The sequence below is a fragment of the Cyanistes caeruleus genome, chromosome 29 (genome assembly GCF_971803275.1).
Source record: "Cyanistes caeruleus chromosome 29, bCyaCae1.hap1.1, whole genome shotgun sequence".
In the NCBI taxonomy this organism is placed as follows: Eukaryota; Metazoa; Chordata; class Aves; order Passeriformes; family Paridae; genus Cyanistes; species Cyanistes caeruleus.
Window position 1 is genome coordinate 1,395,139 of NC_141729.1, and position 18,399 is coordinate 1,413,537.

Genomic DNA, 18,399 nt, shown 5'->3' on the forward strand with positions numbered 1-18,399 from the left:
GGGGGCCGGATGGATTATCCCACTCTCCCTGATCCAGCGGAGCTCAATCCCTGCTTTTCCATGCTCGGGTTATCCCAGCTGCAGAGCGGAGATAACTCCAGGCTGGAAAAAAGCAGGGCCAGGTGCAGGGATGTCCCCAGAGGGGACCCGGGTGGGCTGTGATAAATCCTGGTGGCTTGGGTGTGGAAAATCCCCCGAACACCGCGAGGAGCCGGAGAGGCTGAGGAAGTTTTAAAAAATTTATTTATAAATAAAACCATAAAATTAACCAGTAGTTTACATCAGTCACCAGAAAGAACATACAAAAAACAAACAAAAAAAAAACCAAAATAAAGAAAACCTGCAGAAAAATAATTCTCTGTCCAGGCCGGAGCCGGGCGTGGCCGCGGCTCTGGGCCGGAGCGACACACCTGGAATGCGGCGGGCACACACAGCGGAGTTGTGCAAAGGCAGCACGGCGAGTTCTGGAGATCACATCATAGAGCTGGGGACGCGGGGACGCGGGGCTGGGGACGGCAGCGGGGAATTGCCGGACGGGAAAAGGTCGGGAAGGGCTCTGCTGCCCTCGGCACCCGGCTGGGCTCTGGGGGGCTCCGGGTGCAGAGCCCCGGGCGCGGGGCTGTGCCTTGGGGGACGCGCAGAATCCCTCCTGGCATCGCCATCCCTGCTCCTTCAGTTTCCACAACATCCTTCGGCAGGGCTGGGCGAGGGCTCGGTGCCCGCAGCAGGTGAGGGTGGCTTTTTCCTGCGGGCCGCGGGCGAGGATCGGTTGTGCCGGTGCCAGAATGGGCCGGGCAGTGCCAGAACCGGCCGGGCAGTGCCAGAACCAACTGGGCAGTGCCAGAACCGGCCAGACAGTGCCAGGACTGACTGGGCAGTGCCAGAACCAACTGGACAGTGCCAGAACCGGCCAGACAGTGCCAGAACCGGCCGGGCAGTGCCAGAATGGGCTGGGCAGTGCCAGAACCGGCCGGGCAGTGCCAGAACCAACTGGGCAGTGCCAGAACCAACTGGGCAGTGCCAGAACCGGCCAGACAGTGCCAGAATGGGCTGGGCAGTGCCAGAATGGGCTGGGCAGTGCCAGAACCAACTGGGCAGTGCCAGAACCGGTCAGGCAGTGCCAGGACTGACTGGGCAGTGCCAGAACCAACTGAGCAGTGCCAGAACCAGCCGGGCAGTGTCAGAATTTTCTGGGCAGTGCCAGAACCGGCCGGCCAGTGCCAAAACTGGCCAGGCAGTGCCAGAACCGGCCAGGCAGTGCCAGAACCAGTTGGGCAGTGCCAGGACCGGCCAGACAGTGCCAGGCCCAGCCAGGAGAGCTGGGGCAGTGGTTTGGGGTGCTCAGGGCCGGGCGCAGAAGGCACAGACTGGTTCCTGTGTGTCACCTTTCCAGGCTGGAATGGCACGAGGGATGCAGAATTTTGCACAGCTTGGAGCCCTTGGCCGAATTTGCGGCGTTGGGATTGTGCAAGACCCCCCCACCCTCCCCCCAAGACCCCTGGAATGGGGCAGTGGGTAAAAAACTGCAGCAAAAATATCATTGCACTGGCACAGAGGGGTCCTGGCTGGAGCCCCCCCCAAACTGGGTGCTGCTGGTTCCCTCCCCAGTCAGGGGGACACGAGGGTCACCAGCAGCGCCACCTCATTATCCATGGAGCCACTTGCTGGTGGCAGGACAAAATTTTAAGAGCTGGGGTAGAAATTAAGGTGAAAGTGGTTGTTTTGGGGTGTTTTAACCAGCTTCTCCTGGTGGGATCCCGTGGGATCAGGGCACGGGAGGAGATAAGGCAGCCGGGGGTCCCGGGAGGGACAGCCCCGGCAAGTGCGAGGGGCTGTGGGGTGAACACAAACCCCGTTCCTTGGTCAGACCGTGGCTGGGACATTCCTGCCAATTCTTGGATCCGGCTGCTGTCTGGCAGCCGGGAAAAGGGACGGAGTCCTTGGTGGGAGCTGGGAATGCCGGGCAGAGGGAGCGCAGTGAGTGGTGCAGTGCAGGGCGGGCTGTGCTCAGACTGAGCGCTGATTCTGGGGGGTTGGGTTGTACCGGGGGGTGCAGCTGGGGACCTTCCTGAGGCCCTCAGGACTGGCAGGGGTGGATGTGGCAGCGGCAGGAGGTGGCTCTGTGCTCCCACGGCACTCTCGGGATCCAGCTTTCCTGGATCCAGCCCTTGGGATCGGCGCCAACGGAGGCTGAGGAGGAGTGGGAGCTTCCTCCAGGGAGCTGGGGCTGATCCCTGTCACTGGCAGCGGGCAGGACTGTGCTGGGCCATTCCCAGAGCTGGATCCTCCCTGGAGCTGGGCCATTCCCAGAGCTGGGCCGTTCCCACAGCTGGGCCCTTCCCAGAGCTGGATCCTCCCTGGAGCTGGGCCATTCCCGGAGCTGGATCCTCCCTGGAGCTGGGCCATTCCCGGAGCTGGGCCATTCCCAGAGCTGGGCCATTCCCAGAGCTGGATCCTCCCTGGAGCTGGGCCATTCCTGGAGCTGGGCTGTTCCCAGAGCTGGGCACACACTGGAGCTGATCCCTGTCACTGGCAGTGGGCAGGACTGGGCTGGGCCATCCCTGGAGCTGGGCCAGGCCAGGTTCCTCTGAGCCTGGAGTATCCCCTGGGTGCTGGGCACGGATGGCAGAGAATTGCCTGGAGTCCTGATCCCTGCCTGCCCCACTGGCAGCTCCTCGGGGGGCAGAGGGGGCAGTGCCGGGGCGGTGCCGGGGCGGGGGAGCTGCGGGCACGTCACCATTGGCACGAGTGGCTTGGTCACCTCTGGAACACGACGGGACAGGGGGGACACGGCTCAGCTCGGCTGTACAAGGGGGCCGAGCGTCTCCCCGGGCTGCGAGGAGGGGACGGCAGCTCAGATCTCGGTGGCGATGATGTCCTCGTAGGGGACGTCGGCGCCGGGGATCTCCAGCTCGATGGGCTCCTTGCCGTCCTCGCCCGCCGCCAGCTGCTGCAGCATCTTCTCCAGGCTCTGGTTCCTCTTGTACATGTGCAGGTAGCTCTGCTGCAGCTGCTTCTGGTAGTGGATCACCTTCTCCTTCTCCTCCTTCCACGTCTGCCGCTCCTGCTGGAAGCTGCAGCTCATCTGCTCGTTGTTGTCACGTTCGGCCTGCAGCTCCGCCCGCAGCCTCTCCAGCTGCCCCTGCAGGGCCTGGGCATCGTCCCCGCCCGGCCGGGGCCCCTCGCTGAGCTGCTCGCGGAGCACGGCGAGCTCGGAGCGCAGCTCCAGGATCTCCTGCTCCAGCAGGTTCACCTTCTCCCGCAGCAGCTCCGACTCGTTCTTCTTGCGCTGCAGCTCGTTCTCGCACACCTCCAGCTCCATGGCCTTGGTGCGCAGCGACACCTCCAGCTCCTGGGTCTTCATCTCCAGCCCCTCCATCTTCAGCCTCACCTCCTTCAGCTGCGCCTTCAGGCTCAGGATCTCCGTGGTCTTGGTGGTGAGCTCGGTCTGCGACTCCTTCAGCTGCTGCTTCAGCAGCGAGATCTCCCCGGATTTCTGGCACACCTGGATGGGGATGAACACCTGAGTTAGGGCTGGAGCATGGGGAAATCCCCTGTGAGCTGGGCACAGCTGGGGTTCAGCTCGTGGAGACCCTCAATTTAACGTTTTTACAGTTATTTATTATTAATTTAACTATAATTATTATTCATAATTAATATCACAAACGCTGGAATTTCCAGCAGATTGACGGTGTTTGCTCAGCCACACCAAGGAGTGAGTAAATTAAGCAGAGAATGGAAGGTTTTAGTGCTCCCTAACAAACAGCCGTGGGAAGCCCAGGTGGTTTCTTGTGGGAAGGCAGCTTTACAGCTCCTGTGGGGCAGGAAAACCCCGAGCTAGGGGCCGGGAATGCCGAGTTATTTTAGTGCCTGAGGGGTTTTGTGCTCTGCTGTTCCCTTGGGCGAGGGGAAGGGTTCAGAGGAGCAGTGAGAACCTCAATCCCAGCTCCTGGGGCCCTCCTGGGATTTCACATCCATTTCCTACAGCCTGGGACGCTCCTGGTGGATGCAGGAGCGGAGATGGGAAGGGCTGGGAGGTCTGGAGCTCTCCCCCTCCACATCCCCTTTGCTCTGGCCCCCTTTCCCCTCTCACCTCCCACTGTGTCTCCTCCAGTGCTGGGGCAAAGCTGGTCTTCTCCTTCTCGTAGGACCTCAGCTTGGTCTCCAGCAGGTTCTGCTCCTTCATGAGTTTCTCCAGCTCCTCCCGCAGCTGCTGCTTCTCCTGCTGCAGCTGGAACACCTGCAGGTGCAGCACCTGCTGCGTCCGCTGCGTCTTCTGCGAGGTTTGCTTGAGTTTGCTGTTGCATTTCTGCTTCAGCCCCTCCAGCTCCTCCTTGCAGCGCCGCTGCTTCTCTTCATAGGCCTGGCAGGAGCTGATTTCCTTCTCCTCGAAGCTCGACTGCAGCTCCTGCAGCTCCCCCTCCCTCTCCAGCAGCTTCTGCTCCAGCTCCTGGATGGTGGACTCGTCCGTGGCGATGGGCGAGCGCACGCAGGTGCTTTTCTCGGCGGCGGGGTGGTGGTGGGGGGCCTTGCCGGGGTTCAGGATCTTGTTGCCGCCATCGGAGAAGGACATGGCCTTGAGGCTCATCATGTTGCTGTCCTGGATGATGGCGCACTGCAGGATGTTGTGGGCAGAGCCCCCGAAGCGGCTGATGGGGCCCATGGGGGTGACGAGGGGCTCCAGCTGGTAGCTGCTGCTGGTGCTGTGCGTGGGCAGGCTGGACATGGAGTTGCGGCCGGAGTCGGACAGGCCCCCCGAGCACGGCAGCGGCCGCAGCTCCTGCTCCTTGGCCTTCTCCGGGGGGTGCAGCTGCTGGCCCAGGGGTCCCCCGCTCTCGGGGGACGAGCGCAGGATGGCCCCGGAGCGCGGCAGCACCGGCTTGAAGGCCGTGGGACGAGGCAGCGGCTTCTCCCCGCCCTGCCAGGGGAGAGCAGAGCCCGTCAGCACCGAGCCGAGCTCCTCGAGGGTCCCCCCGCCCCTTCTGCCCCCCGGGACTGACCCCCGGGGTGGGACAGCTCGGGAGGACGCTGCTGGCTAAAACTGCTGGGTTTGGAAATGAAAGGCTCCAAATCCCTCGGGTCACGCTGCTGATCCAAACTGCCAAAAGCAGAGGGTGGCAGAGTGCCCCCAGCTGCCCCTGTTCTCCCTCAGCTTCCTCACAGACACAGCCCTGCCGTGGGACCTGCGGACCCTTTTTTTGGACAAATCGGGTCCAGTGTGACATCCCCCCGCTCCCAGGGCCACTTTTCCCCACTCACCACCTCCAGCTGGCTGGGGAAGGGCATCAGCTTCTGCGGCGTGGGCGTCCCGAAGTCCAGCCCGCTGCTCCCGGCGGGCACTCCCAGCTCCCCGCCGCCCAGGGCGGTGTAGTCCGGCCGCTGGGAGCCGTGCGACTTCTGGCTGACCTTGATGTAAAAGAAATCCTCATTCTTGCTGCTCTTGGAGCCGGACTTGTGGCCGGAGTCCTGCGAGAAGCCGAAGCGGAGCAGCCCGTCCGAGTAGCGGTTGAGCTTTTTCAGGTGCGAGGACTTGCGGAGCTTGTACTGGGAGGCTCGGCAGTGCTTGCTGTGGAAGCTGTGGCCGGAGATGAGGCTGCTGACGCTGCCCATGCTGCTCCCGGCGCCGCCAGATCATAGCACGGCCCTCGGTGCGGCCGGGAGCGGCGAGCCTGGGGACACGGGGACACGGCGTGAGCCAGGAGAAGCCACCTGGGGGTGGTGGCAGAGCCCCCCGGTTTGGGGCTGTGGGGGTGGGAACAGACTGGGGGGGATCTCAGAGCCGTCCCCAGCGCTCTGTGACAGGGACAGCACCTGAGAGCGGCGCCGGGAGGGTCAGGCTGCACCCCCAGGGTGGTCGGGCCCTGAGCAGGCTCCAGTCTGTGCCTGGGAGCATCCTGGATAAAGCCAGCAAAGTTCCCTGCGGGAGCCTCTAAAAATTCCCAGAGGAGGAAAAGGGATTTGTGACGATTTTTAGGTGCCTGACAGCTGCGATCCCAACAAGGCCCCGCTCCTCCGCGCTGGGAGCCGCAGCCGCAGCCTCTCCCGCATCCCTGGAGCTCCCGGATCCCTCTCCAATTCCCAGTGCTCCTCTTAAGCCGCCTGAAAAGGGACGCCGAGAGGTTTAATTAGCGTTAATGGCTGTGCGGCACTCGAGGGGACAAGAGGCCCTGTGAGCGCTGAGGCACGCGGGGCTCTCTGCTCGCCCGCTTTGTTGTGAGGGAAAAAACAGAAATAAAATAAAACCCCGGCTCCTGGTGGCCTCTGTGGCTCTTGGCTCTAATGGGGCTGAGTTCGGTAATTAGGGGTGAGCTGGGAGAGGGGGGAAGGCACGGAAATAAAAAGATCTGGGTCCTGTTTGCCCTGCAGGAGGAGGGAGGTTTCAGCTCTGTGCTGGGTTTGGAGCAGCTCAGAGCGCTGGGTGCTCCAATCCTCTCCCGAGTTCCCATGGTCCAAGCAGGGATCTGGGGGTTAAATTGGGGGTGGTGGACGGGGTGCAGGAACGCTGTGCCAGGGCCTCCTCGCTGCCCCATCCTCAATCCCAGTCAGTCCTCTGCTTCCCATTCCTCTGCTTTCCCACTCCCCTTTTCCCATTCCCCTTTTCCCACTCCTCTCTTTCCCCACTCCTCTCTTTCCCCACTCCTCTCTTTCCCCACTTCTCTTTTTCCATTCCCCTTTTCCCATTCCTCTCTTTCCCCACTCCTCTTTTCCCATTCCTCTTTTCCCATTCCCCTTTTCCCATTCCTCTCTTTCCCCACTCCTCTTTTCCCATTCCCCTTTTCCCATTCCTCTCTTTTCCCACTCCTCTCTTTTCCCACTCCTCTTTTCCCACTCCTGCCATTCCCGCTGGGCTCCAGCTGCTCCCAGCCAGGGCAGCACCACCCACGCTCATCCCTCAGCTTTATTCATTTTCCTCTCGATGGAGGAGAAGTCCTGGCAAGCCAGACCATCCCCCTTAATCCCCAAATCCATTTTGGGAGATTAAGGGAAGCAAGAAAGACCCGAGGCCCGAGCGGCTGCAGGGATGCGGCTGAGACGGCACAAGCGATAACCGGCTTTGGGAGGAGGAGGAGGAGGAGGAGGAGGAGGAGGATGCAGGGGACACGATGATTGTCCCCACACGCTGCCAGGGTAGGAAAGGTGCTGTGACAATGCCACAGGTGCGGCCACAGCGTCCCCAGACAGCTGGAGAGGGGGTGCACAGCTGCAGAAGGGGTGCACAGCTGGAGAGGGGGTGCACAGCTGGAGAGGGGTGCACAGCAGCAGAGCACTGGGGATGCACAGGTGCAGAGGGGCTGCACAGCTGGAGAGGGGTGCACAGCTGGAGAGCACTGGAGTGCACAGCTGGAGAGGGGTGCACAGCTGGAGAGGGAATGCACAGCTGCAGAGGGGGTGCACAGCTGCAGAGCACTGGGGGTGTGACAGCCAGAGCTCACAAAATCACAGAATTAGAAGAAAAGGCCTTTGAGGTCGAGTCCAGCCCAAGCCCTGAAAGTCCCCGTGCAGTGAGAGGGGTGCCTGGATCTGCGTGTGGGGTCACGGTGTCCTCGCTGGGTGCCGTGATGTCCCCAGAGCTGCTGGCTGAGCCTCACTGGGGTTTGCTGTCACTCATCGAGCACATCGAGCACAGAGCCAGGAGAGACACGAGCGCATCCCTGTCGCTCTGTGCCTGCAGCAAATGAGCCTTTCAAGGGGTTTCTGTCGGCACGAGCCCCGTGTCCCCTCCCCGAGCAGCATCTGTGACCCCTCCAGGGGCTTCCAGCTCTCTCTGGAACAGGGAATCCCGGAATGGTCACGGTGCCTGTGGAGCTCACCCGGTGCAGCCCCTCAGGTTGGGAGCGTGGGGGTCCCGGGGGGGCAGATCCCAACAAACAGCGCGGGGTGAACCCACGGGATCGGGGAAAACACGTGGATTCACCCACTCGGGCTTGTGCAGAAAGAGGGGGGAAAAAAATGAATGGCATCTCATCATCCCAGTCATGCCTATCCTGCACGTGGGAGCGCCGCTCTCCCATCGCCTCCTTCCCCCACGGATTCAACCTGATCTCCCTCGGCTTTTCCCCCTTCCCGCTGCAGCAGCTTTCCCTGCACCTTCCCAAGCAGGTCAGCCTGGCAGGAGCCCTCGTTTCCTCCCGAGCCTGGCGGTGCTGCTCTGCTCCCTGCCGATCCTGTTCTTCCCCCTGGCTCTGGAATGCCAGCGCTTCCTTCTTCCCCGCGAGCTCTCGCCCACTCCTTTTCCCTCCTGGATTATTATTCATCCTCGCCGTGCAGATGCTCCCACACATTTGGGTGTTTGTTGGGAGATGCACGGATAACACGGAGCAGCTGCCAAGAGCCCGGCTCAGGGCTCGGCCTCCTCCTTCCTCTTTCCCTCGAGCGCTGCCAGGTGCTGTGCCCCTATTCCACTCGGCGATTTGGGGCTTGGGGACACCGGGAATGTGGCCCTGGGGGGGAAAACTGGGAATTTCCATGGTGAAAATGCTACCTGGGGCAGCTGAGGTGTGCTTTGATGAAAGGAATGGCTCAGTGCAGAGCCTGGAGTGCAGCACTCGCTCTGAGCTGGGCTTGGGAGCTGCACCAAGCCCGAACTGAGCCTTCAGGACCCCCAAACGCTGCTGAAACCCCCAGGCTGAGGACACGAAGCTGCCCTGAGCTGTGTGAGCATCTGCCCGACTCTGCTCCAGCTCCTGCTGCTCTCCCCGAGCCCTTGAGCTGGGGCCAGCCTCTCCAAACCCTGCTCCTTTTATTCCCCAAGCCCTGATCTTTTTGCCCTCCAAACCCCGTTCTTTTTACTCCCCAAACCCCTCTCCTTTTACTCCCTAAACCCTGCTCTTTTTGCCCTCCAAACCCTGCTCTTTTTGCCCTCCAAACCCTGCTCTTTTTGCCCTCCAAACCCTGCTCTTTTTGCCCTCCAAACCCTGCTCTTTTTGCCCTCCAAACCCTGCTCTTTTTGCTCCCCGAACAAACGGCAGCATCCAGCGCTTGGAGAGCCCCGAGCGCAGCCGACCTCGCCCCCACCCCGTGCCCGAGCCCCTCCCGGCGCTACCGGGGCTGAATTCAGCCCCTGCCCGGGCAGGCGCCGGCCTCGCGGTGCTCCTTTGTGCCTCGGGGCCCCACAACAAGGCTTTCATTCACTGCCACTCATTGTCCCCGCTCATTCAGTGACATTCGCCGGGCTGGTTTTGATCGCGGCCCGGCGATGAATGGAGCACAAAGCGCCCTCCATGTGTTCCGCCCCGATTTGCCATTAGCGAGGAGCGGGGGGGACACTCGTCGAGAAGAATAACCAGCCTCAATTACACGTTCCAGCCACTCGAGTGGCCCGGGAGTCCATCACACTGAGAGTTCTGTCAATGAACACCGGGAGAATTCGCACCCGCCGCTCGTTAGGGGAGCCCGCGCTGCCTCTGCCAGGGGCTGGGTGGGCTCGGTGCCAGTGTGGCTCTGCCACTGTCCCCTGGCAGCTGGGCATCCCTCTGCACGCCTGGGGGCGAAGGTGGGATTGCTCAATAGAAAAAAGAAAAAACAAATAAAAGGCAGGAAAAAAACCCAATAAAAAAGGGCAATTTGCACGGCAGCGGCAGCAGCAGGTCCTGCGGGAGCGTGGCTCGGGTCAAGGTCACTCGTGTCACCCTTCCTCCTGCTGGGAAAGCCAAAAATCATGGCTGGATTCAGTAGCAGCTTTGGGAAGGGTTTTGCAGGAGCTGCGGACACCCGAGGAGCGCTGGGGGCAGGAGCCAGCCCGGGATGTGACAAAAAGCGGCGGCGCTGGGGGAGCAGGGGGGACCCAGCCCCGGCGGGACCGCGGCTCCGGGCCCGGGGCAGGCAGCGCCAGCCCAGCAGCGATTTCCGCGGTCACCGCTGGTTCCCAGGCAGAAGGAGCGGCCCGGGCAGCCCCACCCCAGCGGGGAAGGGCAGCGCTTCCCCGGGGCCGAGCGGGGAGAGGCTCCCGGGCCTGCCCGGGGACCATTGCTCAACCCGCAGAAAATCGGTGTCAGCAGCGTCCCGTGACTCCCCGCAGCTGCCGAGCCTCCTGTTTGCTCTCTGCAGCCTCAGCCCTGCAAATCCCCGGCCTGGAGAAGGGATCTGCTCTCCTCCTCGCTGCCTCGCAGCCCCCGAGGGACGTGGGGGTGACACGAACCCTGAAAGGCCCCAGGCACCGCCAGCAGCTCTTTAATCCCCCGGGATCCTGCGGGGAGCCACAGCCCTGGGGAAAGCCGGGCATGAGGAAAGGGCTGAGCTGGGGAGTGGGACTGGAAAAGGTTCTGTCCCCAGAGGGTGCTGGGCACTGCCCAGGCTCCCCAAGCTCCAGGAGAGCCTGGACAGTGCTGCCAGGGATCAGATCCTGGGGTGGCTGTGCAGGGCCAGCCTGGGACTGATCCCTGCGGGTCACTTCCAGCTCATTCTGTGATTCCAGAACTAATCCTCAGGCTTGGAATGCCACCAGATCATGGGTGATGAGGGACTGAACATCCCTTGCCTCACCTCCTCCCACCTGCCGGCCCTGTGGAGCAGCGTCCCTGCGCTTATCTGGGAATCTGCTGTTCCCAGGCCAGCCCTGGAGCTGACCCTGGCTGCGTGCCCTGAGCGAGGAGAAGTTTCTGGAGCCCAAAACCGCCGGCTCTCGCCACAGTTTGTGTCAGAGAGGTCCAGAGCCCAGGAAATCCGGGAATTACGGGGAGCTGAGCTGGAGATGGCCCCGTGTCCCTGCCTGACCCCGGGCAGGGGCTGTTCCCAACTGGCTCCATGCGGTGGATGCTCCCTCCTGGACTCAGGGCAGCCTGGGAATACCCCGGGAGCTCGGGGGGATCCCTGTTCCACCCACCTCGCCTTGGTCTCCGGCTCTTTTCCATCCTACTGACACCAACATTCCTGTGAATAACCCTCAGCCCTGCCCAGAGAGCAGAACCCGAATTTTCCTCCCTCTTTTTTTTTTTTTTATTAAATCCACTCCAGCCACCCCCAGCTCCCATCTCCGGCTCCACCACGTGCCAGACCCTCCCAGAGCTCCCCGTTTCCATCCCCGCTCCTGCCACCGGGATTTGGGAGCTCGGTGATTCACAGAGCACCCACACGAGCCGCGTCAGTCATGCTCCGGGTACAAAGGGAACGCGTGTGAGACACCGTTAAATATTCCTGGGGCGGAGAGAACGATCCTTTCAGCTCCTGTAATTCCTCCCAGCATCTGGCTTTTCGCACTAATGAGCGACTGAGACGGCAATTAGAGCCCTGCTAATTAGCAAGGCAGAAATGCCTCTCCCCGCTCAGATTTGGGGACACCTGAAGGGTGACAGTGGTCGAGGGAATTCGCACCCCCTCGATCCGTGGGGAACGGCCACAGCACCAGGTCTGGGGGCAAATTTGGCCTCCCGAGGATGCTTCGGGGGACCCCCCGGTCCCAAAGGGGACCCTCACAGCGGGTCCCATCCCCCGGCAGGTGTGGAGCGGCTCCTGCCCGGCCCCCCCGCACGGGCTGCGATATTTTGGGAGCCGTCTGGGGCTGGCAGGTGGTGCCGGGGTGGTGACAGCTGAGCACGGCTTTCACTCGGGAGCCGCCAGGCCCCTGCTCACACTTCTATTCCCGACCCTGCTCCGCGCAATCTGCCGGGGTGGGAGCTGAAACTCCCGGCTCCCAGGGGCTGCTTTGCCTCAGGCGGCTCCGGGAGGGTTCGGGGGATGAATCCCTGAGCTGCCGGCGGGGCTGGGTGTCCCACACGCCTCCCACGTGCTGTCCCCGGGGTCTGCTTGATGGAAAGGCTTTGTCTGTCCGGCTAAAAATAGCAGGAACTTGGTGTAACTCGAGATGAGCCCGAAATACTTTTCCTCCCAGCTCTCCGCTTCCACGGGCTGCGCACGCCGCTCCATCCCCTGAATTATGGATAAAACTGGAATGAGGGACAGCAAAGCCATTTCCCTCAGGGTGTGACGGGGTGGTGGCACCGAGGGCTCCATCCACGAGCCACCAAGCTCCCCCAAAACCTGCAGGAAATACCTGGGCCGAGGCTCTTTGTGCTGCACAACTCCCCCGGGCACACGGAGGGGAGCAGCATCCTCTCCATGTACAGGCAAAATTTAGAAGCGGTGCTCAGGCTGCCATGGAGACCGGGCTGTGTTTGCAATATCCGCGCCTTTTATTGTCTCTCCCCCTCTCCCGGGCGGCTGAAAAGCAGCCAGGAGCGGCAGGGCTGGCCTTGGCACTGTCCCCCGGCTCCTGGTGGCCACAGCACCCAGCCCACCCCCGACTGGGTCCCCTCTCTGCTCCCTCACCCCCTCCCAGGGCCACCTCTGGGGACCATAAAGCAAATTCGGGTTCAGATGGGCACCATGAGCAGCCACCCTCTGCTGTCCCCTCCTCCCTGCCCACTGGGGACAGAGGGGGGACAGGGGCTGAAATTGGGCTGGTTTGGGGCTTTTCCCTAAAGCCAAGGGCTGGACACTGCTTGAGAAACACGAGGGGAGTGATCAGCCCTGGCAGCAGCTGAAAGCCCCAGATCTGTGCCAGCCTGAGGAAAACTGAGAGTGAGGGACAACCTCTCCCAGGCAGGGCCTGAAGATCCTCCTCGAACTAAAACCCACGCCAGATCTGGGCTGGGCTTTACTGTGATTCCTCCTGTGCTGCCCTTCCCCCTCTGTGGTACCTGTTACACCCCAGCTTGTCCAAATTTGGGGAGTTTTGGACCCTGTCTGGTGCTCAGAGCTGAGAAAAGGCAACTTGTGCTTGCTGATGAGGAGCCAAGCTCAGTGCTCGCTGTGAGGAGCATCTGCTGCCGCTGTCTCCTCATCCCCAGCTCCTCTTCCCAGAGCGTCACCTCCCATCCCAACGCTCCAGTGCAGCAGCAGAAGTGGAGGAAAAAAAGGCAAATTCAGTTCTCGCTTCCTATTTTCCTCTTCCTCTCTTTCCCAGACTTGGCCCGTGGTGAAATCCACCCCTTTAATGCCTGGCTGCCAAATAGAGCAGCTCTCCCAACAGGGAAATGTACATCAAAGTTGCAGGGAATATTTAATTAACCTTTAAAGGAGCTCTTCCCTAAGTGGCTCACGGAGATGTCACTTAATTGTTCCGAAAACTGAACGCAGGATCTGGGAGGAGCAGGAGGAGATGGCTCTGGCTGCTGGAAAAAAGGGGCACTTAAAGATCCAAATGTTCCTGGATCCTGAGCTGGAACCTCTGATCTTGGCTTGGGCAAGGGGCCAAATCCACAGCCCCGCACCCAGCAAGGCTGGGAGAACCCAGGGAACACCTTGGGATGGCAACAGGGGCACTGGGGAAGCTTTTCCTTCCCCAGGAAGCTCCCAGCACATCCTGCCCATCTCCCGGGCCTTGGAGGGCTCTCCCTTCTCCCAGAGCCAGGGCTTGGGGGACGAGGCTCCCCCAGAAATTATTAAAAATGCTCTTCTGGCAGGAGCTGCCTCCCGCTGAGGCCTGGTGCTGCCACGAGGGGATAAACAGGAATATTCCAGCCCAGCAGGAGGAGTTCTGGCTCTGAGGAAGGGGAGGAAGAAGAGGAAGGTCTGGCTGGGGGAACATGTTCTGTGCTGCAGGAATCCCAGCACTGCTGCTGCAGCTCCTTCCCAGGATTTGGCTCCCCAGATGCAGGGAATGGCCACGTCTGGGTGCACTCAGGGCTTCCCACAGGAAAAAATTCGGGAATGTCTTGAGCCTTCCTGCTCACACAGGCTTCTCCCAGGGAAGGCAGCGAGCACAAAACCCCGGCAGCAGCGAAGGAGCAGCGCAGGGAAAGCCTTTGTGACCCACGTGCCGAATCCTTGTGCATTCCCTGCTATTTTTAACTAATCCCGAATGGAAACGCTGCTCGGAGCTCCTGCCCACTGCCGGCCTCGCTCCTTCCCTGCTGCTCTGCCTGACCCTGCACTCTGCAGCTCCTGGAAAAATCCCCCCGAGGGCAGCTGGTGAACGTGGAACACGGAATCCATCGGGCACGGGTGGGTTTGAGACCTCCCAAGAGACAGGAATATTTATAACCACACCAGGTGGGAGCAGGGACAAACCCCTCCAAGCTTCCTGTGGGGCTGAGCTTTCCCGGAGCGCTGCGGGATCGAGGTCCCAGGGCTCTGCCGGGAGCCACGTGGGGCCACAGCCGCGGCTCTGCCAGGCTGGGCTGCTCCAGGAGCAGCTTTGGGAGCAGCTTTAGGAGCAGTTTTAGCAGCAGCTCCCGGAATAGCTGCAGTGCTACTACGCTTTCACACTTGGCCACGCAGCGCAGGCACCGAGCTCTGCCGGCGGCCGTGGGTGACTCGGTGTCCCGGGAAGGGACCCTGGAGCGCGGCTCTGGCTCTCGGGGATTTTTGGGATGGTCCCAAGGATCAGATTCCTGCCCCAGCCTCGGCTGGGCCCGGCTGCTCTGCGGCTGCTCTGTGCTGCCCATCTCTGCGTGCCGCGGATGCCTCACCTGAGCCTCACCTGAGCCTCACCTGAGCATGACCGGACCTGCCCACTGCAGACAGAGCCTTTCCAAGAGGGGGAGCAGAGGGATTTGGGGCCGAGAAGAGAGCGGGGGGTGCAGGAGGAGCGGCAGTTCCCTGGCACGGATCCCTGTCCCCTCCACAGCGGAGCATCTCCCGCTGCCGCCGTGGGCTGCCCCTTCCACCCCGCACACCTGAGCACGGGGAGCCAGCCCTGGCAGCCCCCGCAGCCGGGGGGGCTCCGCAGGGTCTGGAGCTGTTCTGGAGCTCTCGTTTTGCTGCCTGAGCCTCGCCTGCCTTCGCCTCCCCCCTCTCGGCAGCGCTGCCTGCCAGGGAGCGGTGACTAACGGGTGGGTGGGACGGAACGGCCCCGGGCCGATCCAGCAGCCCCTCCGTGCCAGGGAGCGCTCACCCGGACACCGCTGGGGGCTCCGAGGGCGAGGGAATCCCGCAGCGGGAGCCGGGAGAGTCCCCGGAGCCGCGATTGTGTCGCTGAGTGCGCTTTTGCAGCTGCCATTAATTGCCCCCAACGCTGATGGCGAGGATTTCGCACTCGCAGCTCTTTGTGGCGCTGATTAATGGCCCTGGTGATTAATGGCCCGGGCGGAGCGGCTGCAGCTCCGGGGAAAGCCTGGCTGGGGGTGCAGGTGAGCTGGACACAGCTCTGTCCCCACCGCAGGGGACAGAGTGTGACACTGGAAAAGCCTGGCTGGGCACAGGGGCGAGCTGGACAAGCACAGGGGACAGAGTGTGACACTGGAAAAGCCTGGCTGGGCACAGGGGCGAGCTGGACAAGCACAGGGGACAGAGTGTGACACTGGAAAAGCCTGGCTGAGGGCATAGGGGCGAGCTGGACACGCACAGGGGACAGAGTGTGACACTGGCCAGGCCTGTGGGAGGCTGGGCCGCACAGGAATCCCTGGCAGCGCTTCCCAGGGAAGGTAAATCAGTGTCTGGAGCGATGGTTCAGAGCGGAGGAGTTTTTTTCCCTGCTCGTTTTCCACTCACCGCAGCCTCTGGTGAGGAAAACGAGCTCTGGGGAGGGATTTGGGAACTCCCGTGGAAACGCACAGGTCTGATCCCAAAATCGGGGCTGGCGCTGGTCCCTCCTGGCTCCCCAAGGCCCACGGGGAGGAGAAGGGCCCGGGTCCCGGGTGAGGAGAGGGACAGGAGCCTCCCCAGTGCCCCGGCCGAGGAGCTGCCGGGGCAGCCGCGGGGACCGGGGGCGGTGGCACAAGGGGACAGCAGCAAACCCAGCCCAAACTGCCCGGGAGAAGGGGACGCACAGCAGGGATGCAGCTGAGCCACCCCTGCAGCCGGGATGGGGGCACATCCCTGGGGGTGAAATCAGCACCGGGGGTTCCCACACGACCCCGTCCCTCTCTGGGTGTGGGACCCTCCTGCCACACCAGGGGGGACCCGTCCCGCTGGAAACTCCAGGAGGGGAAGCCCAGGCAGAGTCCGGCCCCTCCGGAGATGTCACGGTGCGAACAACGCTCGGGTGGCTGAGCCAGGACCGGGAATGTCGCGGGTCAGGACCGGGAATGTCCCGGGCCAGGACCGGGAATGCTCCCCATGCCCGGTGCCCCCAGAGCGCACCGGGCTGTGCCGATCTGTCCCCGAGCCCTCAGTGTCACCGCGCTGAGAGCCCAGCGCTGACCTGGCAGCTCCAGCGCTGCTTTTCCAGGCGAGATTAATCCCTGGCTTTCCAGGAGCTGCGCGGGCACCCGCGGGAGCTGCGCAGCCTCCGGGCAGCGCTGACCTCCCTCCCACGCCTTCCCCGGGCTGCAGAACCCGGCACGGAGCGAGAGCGGCTCCGCCAGAGCCTCCCGGCCCCAGGAAAGGCCGAACCCCTTCCAGAGGAGCCGGGATGCTGCTGCCGCATCCAGCTGCGCTTGGCATTTCCCGCTGGGCTCCCCGATGCCCGCGCCAGGCGCGGCCCCCGCGCTCCTTCATCCCCTCCCACCCACCCGGCCCTGCCCGCGCAGCTCCAGCGGCGAAGAATTCCTGCAGGAGCAGGCAGCCCCTTCCCGGGATGGCTCCGAGCTGATGACAACAAACCAAAGGCATCCGCTCCTTCCCTTCCTTCCCCTCCTTCCCGGGGAGTCCGGGGCTCTGTAACCTGAGGCAGCCCGCACCGAGGTGCTGAACAGGCAGAATTTTCTCGCTGCCGTGTGAAAAGAAGTTTTCCAGACTTCAGAGGGAAGCGAAAAATCCAGAGCTGAGCCCTGCGGGAGCCGCGAGAGGCTCCGGGCGGGCAGAGGGATGGGAGCCGGGAACGGGGGCGACTCCAGCCGCTCTCCCGGGGAGATCCTGACCCTTCGTGCCCGAGCCTGAGCCCTGTCCCCGAGCCCCGAGCCGCGTCCCCACGGTGCCGGGCAGGGAGAGGGGCAGTGGGGGACACCCCCGGGGCCGCTGTGCCTGAGGGGGGCTCACCCCAAATCGCCCCCATCTCACTGTGGGGAGCCCCGACCGCGCATCTCAGCCCCTCCGGGTCCCCTCGGTGCTCCCGGTGTCCCATCAGTGTCCCCGCAGCTCCCGGGCAGCGTCCCCCGGTACCGCCAGCGCTTCCCTCGCGCGTCCCCTCCGTGTCCCTGCCCCGAGCCCCACGGGCACGGCCCCCCGGTGTCCCCCCGGTGTCCCCCCCGTGCCGTCCGTGCCCACCTCGGGTGGCCGCTGGCTCCTCGGCGCGGCGCGGGGCTCCGCGGGGCTCCCGGAGCCGGCCCGGCCGCAGCATCCCCGGCACAGCGGCGGCGGAGGAGGAGCCTCGACCCCGCGCCCGCGCACCGGGCCCGCCCCAGCGCAGCCCCCGGCTTTGTGCGCCGGCCCCCGGCCCCTCCTCTGCGCCCCCGGCCCCTCCTCTGCTCCCCGGGCCCGGGGCTGGGGCAGGAGCGGGATTTTCTGCTCGCTCTGGGGCAGATGCTGAGGGAGAAGGGAGAGGGGCACGCGGGTGGATTTGGACTCTCCCGGCGCTGGGATTTGGGTCTGGCCCTTTGGGAAGCTCTGCGGGAATGGAGCCGAGAGCCCGGGGGAAGCAGCCGGAGCGGGGAGCCCGCCCGGCCGGGGAAGGTCCGGGTTGAAGTTCCTGTTCTGCTTGATTCGGAGCGAGGACTCGGAGCAGAGGCTGCAAAATCCCGGCCTGGGGTGTGCCCGGCTCACGGCGCAGCCAGTCCCGGTGACACCGACAGGGATCCCCGGGCCTCTGAGCACCGGCAGCCACGGTGGGGCTGGGAACTGCTGGCCCAGGGGGGCCCTGACCCCTCCCGGGCTCAGCCGAGAGCGAGGGACGCTCCAAAGGAAAACCCTGAACGTCTCTGCTCAATCAGTTCAGGCTGGGCCCCGATTGCTGTAGCCCGAGCAGGTTGTGCTTGGCCACAGGTGAGCTCTGTCCTGCTCCTGTCCGTGGGATTTTCCAGCGTCCGTGTTGCTGCTGTTGCTCCGTGGCAGTGACATTCCCACATCCCTCCCGTCCCGGCCCCTGCCGGAGGCCGCTCGCCTCTTCCCCCTCACCTGCTCGGGGATCTCCCCCGCCCCGGAGCTTTCCTGCCGCGCTGACGCAGCGCTCAGGAATCCTCCGGGCAGCTGCCGGCACATCTGGGCTTGTCCCGGGCGCCGAGCGGCGGCTGCGGCCCGGGCGGGTACGCGGGGAGGGAGGATCGGCCGAGCCGGAACGGGATCCGCTCCAGCACAGGATCCCTATTCTGGGATCTGCCATTCCAGATCGGGATCCGCTCCAGCACAGGATCCCTATTCTGGGATCTGCCATTCCAGATCGGGATCCGCTCCAGCACAGGATCCCTATTCTGGGATCTGCCATTCCAGATCGGGATCCGCTCCAGCACAGGATCCCTATTCTAGAACGGGATCTGCCATTCCAGAACAGGATCTGCTCCAGCACAGGATCCTTATTCTAGAACGGGATCTGCCATTCCAGAACAGGATCTGCTCCAGCACAGGATCCCCCATTCTGGAATGGGA

The 18,399-nt window shown here is 63.2% G+C and overlaps 1 protein-coding gene across 3 annotated transcripts; it reads right to left on the reverse strand.

The window, feature by feature from the left end:
• Positions 1 to 225: 225 nt before the first annotated feature.
• LZTS1 (leucine zipper tumor suppressor 1) lies at positions 226 to 17,174 on the reverse strand. 3 transcript variants are annotated; one of them, XR_015279810.1, is made up of 5 exons: positions 17,086 to 17,174; positions 5,260 to 5,669; positions 4,094 to 4,918; positions 2,531 to 3,505; positions 226 to 2,240 (listed from the first exon to the last, which is right to left on the reverse strand). XR_015279810.1 is itself a non-coding variant. In XM_086865700.1 (4 exons), the coding sequence occupies exons 2-4, from the start codon at positions 5,608 to 5,610 to the stop codon at positions 2,855 to 2,857; spliced, it is 1,827 nt and encodes a 608-aa protein (XP_086721826.1). In that variant the 5' UTR covers positions 5,611 to 5,669; positions 17,086 to 17,174; the 3' UTR covers positions 226 to 2,854. The 3 variants fall into 3 exon arrangements, 2 of the variants coding, with proteins under 2 accessions (XP_086721826.1, XP_023796517.2); XM_086865700.1 differs by having other exon boundaries at positions 226 to 3,505; XM_023940749.2 differs by lacking the exon at positions 17,086 to 17,174 and having other exon boundaries at positions 226 to 3,505; positions 5,260 to 5,700.
• Positions 17,175 to 18,399: the final 1,225 nt, after the last annotated feature.

Excerpts from the sequence above, each read along its gene's own strand:
- LZTS1 (XM_086865700.1), bottom strand. The coding sequence starts at position 5,610 with ATGGGCAGCGTCAGCAGCCTCATCTCCGGCCACAGCTTCCACAGCAAG. Across the intron at positions 4,919-5,259 it reads TCCCCAGCCAGCTGGAGGTG|GGCGGGGAGAAGCCGCTGCC; the intron begins GTGAGTGGGGAA and ends CTCCCCTGGCAG. Across the intron at positions 3,506-4,093 it reads TGGAGGAGACACAGTGGGAG|GTGTGCCAGAAATCCGGGGA; the intron begins GTGAGAGGGGAA and ends ATCCCCATCCAG.